Source organism: Agrilus planipennis, unplaced genomic scaffold, assembly GCF_000699045.2.
Source record: "Agrilus planipennis isolate EAB-ADULT unplaced genomic scaffold, Apla_2.0 scaffold123, whole genome shotgun sequence".
Taxonomy (NCBI): domain Eukaryota; kingdom Metazoa; phylum Arthropoda; class Insecta; order Coleoptera; family Buprestidae; genus Agrilus; species Agrilus planipennis.
Window position 1 is genome coordinate 902,360 of NW_020438894.1, and position 2,988 is coordinate 905,347.

The window sequence follows — 2,988 nt, forward strand, 5'->3', positions numbered from 1 at the left end:
TAATAATATCAAACACAAATTATTTTTAAAGTTAACATTAATAAATAGAAAATAATAATATAATAAATAATATTGTTGGCTCACAATACTTCTTGGCGCACATGCGAAGTATACATGGAGTCAAAGGGTATCCAACATCGCTTAATCGTATGATACGAGATGCTAGCTCCTTTTCTTCCTGAGCATTAAGTAGTGGTATAAAAAAATACACTTTTAACAAACTTTTTCGAATTTCTAAATTAACCGTTCGCGAGCATAGAAGCAACTTTTTTTTATTGAAGGCGATACGATCCTGCGCTATCCTCTGATTTCTAACTTATCTGACTTCCTAGACACCTAAAATTAGCCACTTCCTCTAATTTTTTGTCTTCTATCTTTATATTCGCTCTTTCCCTACTTTTTCTTCCCTTGCGTACCAGTACTTTGTTTTACTTTTATTTATTTTCATACAGTACTGTTTTATCAGTGCCACTTCCATTCTATTTAAAGCTATCTCTAAGTTCCACCCTTTCTTCCATCCTCAGTACAATTCCAGTTAAGATGTTTGACGCATGGGAAGTTAAGCTAATTATTCTAAAATTCTTGCGCATATCAGCGCTTCTCTTTTTAGGTATGGTTACTACCACGTTCCGTTTATAATCCTCTGGGACTTTCCCCGTCTCGTAAATGTGACTAACTAGCTAACTCAACCCTGTATTCCATCTATACCTGGCGCCTTAATATTTTTTAAGTTTTTTTTTTCCAACAACTATTACGTTTTCCTGCCATTTTACTAAAGTTAACACGTCTTCTATATCTGCATACACCGCTTCTACGTCTTCAACACTGTAAGATGATGTAGGCATATAGACCTGCACTAATACCGTTTTTATTCGGCTTCTGGTTTAATTTAACCATAACTATCCTATTGTATTTTTGTAAATAACTTTCTACACTTTGCCATGCTTTCCTACGCATTATAATTCCTACCCTCGAATTACCTTCCACCGATACCGCCTACTATATCTCATTCTAGCGTATTCATCTCCACATTTAAATTTTCCAATGTCCCCACTTGCCTCATTGTCCTAACATTCCACACTCCGACTCGTGAAATATTGCACCTACCCTTATTACACTTATTAATGACATCTCACGAGGTAGTCCCCCCTAAGACATCCGAATGGGGAACTAGTTTACGTCCGGAGTTCTTTACCCCAGAAGACGCCATCATTTCATTTCTGTAGTTGAACGTTTTACCAGGGATCATAATGTGGTGGTTTCCCCGTTGCCTTCAACATCGCAGCATTGTGCATAGAGTGTCACACCGATCCTCGTGATCTCTACCACCCTGAGTACTCAAAGAGCTACTGCCCTCTTTCAGAGACTTGTTTTAGTCTGGTTTCTCTTTATGAACCCCACCATTATGGTTGAACCTATGGTCCGGTTCCCATAATCATAGAAACTCGCAGGCTGATCCACCCACTCTAGTTTGTACAAGTTTCATCAAGGTTCAATTCCCGTCGGATCAGATATAAATAAACAGTTAAACAAAATCATTTGAAAATGTAATATATTTCATGAGAGAAGAGTGTTTTAATGTGTGGGTTCAAGTTTTATATCATATTGATGCATTGCACATTATATGAACCACTTGAATCAAATGCAACCCATACCGCCCTCTGTAATCACAGTACAGAAGTTACACTGTACTAGGTTGTGTAATTCTACTTTAAATGTTTTGGTATCTAAGCTAAGTGTTTCAGTTGACAATATCACATAATTTTAATTAATTGTAGTGTTCTTGAGAGTAACTGTTAATTCTTATTTGCACTTACCCTTCAGGCATTTTATTTTTAACCATTTTACTAGGCAATAGATAGTAATAAACTGCAATTTACACAACACTTGCCAAATTCTCAACAATATTTAATATTATTTTATATTAATATTAACCGATGTAATAATAGACACAAAACTACTACACTGTGATAGCGTATTGCCATCAGTTTGCCACAACGGCGATCTACTCAGCAGCACAATTGAACTTTGTGTAAATCAGTTTTCATTTGTAGAAAGATTCCAGCATGCAGAGCTTAAAGAGGTTGGTCTTCTTTGTTATTAGTGCAATTAAGACAAGGTGAGTTGTCTACACTTCAAAAAAAAAATAGTGCAATCATTTAACATAATATTACACACTCTATTTTTTTATCTTCTTTGACTAGGGTCTGTTTTGCTTTGTCTGTAATTTTTCCTTTCATCTATAATGAACTTAATGGAACGCACCCAATTTCTCCATAGCATAAGTTGAGGTTAACTTGCATCTATAGTTATTTGATTTTGTTATTTTGACAATTGATTGTATTTTTTAAAGGGGAAGCTTGTAATACTTGGGTTAATTTTGGTATTTCAGTTGGTTTTTGGTGCGTTTTTGTCATTTATTTCATGTTATTTACTTCGTTAATTTGTTTTTCTTGTTGATTATTTGCAGATCGTTGACTTAATAGTGTACTGTAGTGTAGGACTCCCTGGACTTTGTTGAAACGAATTTGCAGTCAAATAGCAGTGCAATATCTGGGGATCGTCTCTGTAATTGTGTCAGTATCTAATTCTTAAGTAAGTAATCCCTTGTTCTTAGTTGTTGACCATGTGTTGATTAAGTGATTATGATGTCTTAAAGCAACGCTGAACCATCTTCCTATGATGATACAATGAAGTTTTTGTCAACAAAACTAGTATAAAATTCACCAGTACAATGTTCCAAAACGTTAACTTGTTTTTTATAAGAAATGAGCACTTTACTATTGGCAAGCTGTTTAAGTAATAGGTGTTCACTATTAATTAATACAAAGTTACAATCATTTGAATCACTTAATGAACAGAGAAGAAGGTTGATAGATAGCTGAACTGATCATATATATTAGCACCAGTACAATGTTCGAAAACGTTAACTTGCTTTTTATAAGAAACGAGCACTTTACTATTAGCAAGCTGTTTAAGTAATAGGTG

General features: G+C 34.7%; 1 protein-coding gene across 2 annotated transcripts in view; it reads right to left on the minus strand.

Moving 5' to 3' along the window:
- The window catches only part of LOC108739395 (RNA/RNP complex-1-interacting phosphatase), a 37,092-nt gene extending 35,035 nt beyond the window's left edge, over positions 1-2,057 (minus strand). For both annotated transcript variants that reach the window (XM_025973086.1, XM_018473277.2), the window contains exon 1: positions 1,818-2,057. In XM_025973086.1, the coding sequence (XP_025828871.1) occupies positions 1,818-1,843 (26 nt within the window). In that variant the 5' untranslated portion in view covers positions 1,844-2,057. The remainder of the gene's footprint in view (positions 1-1,817) is intronic.
- Between the last annotated feature and the right edge of the window lie 931 nt (positions 2,058-2,988).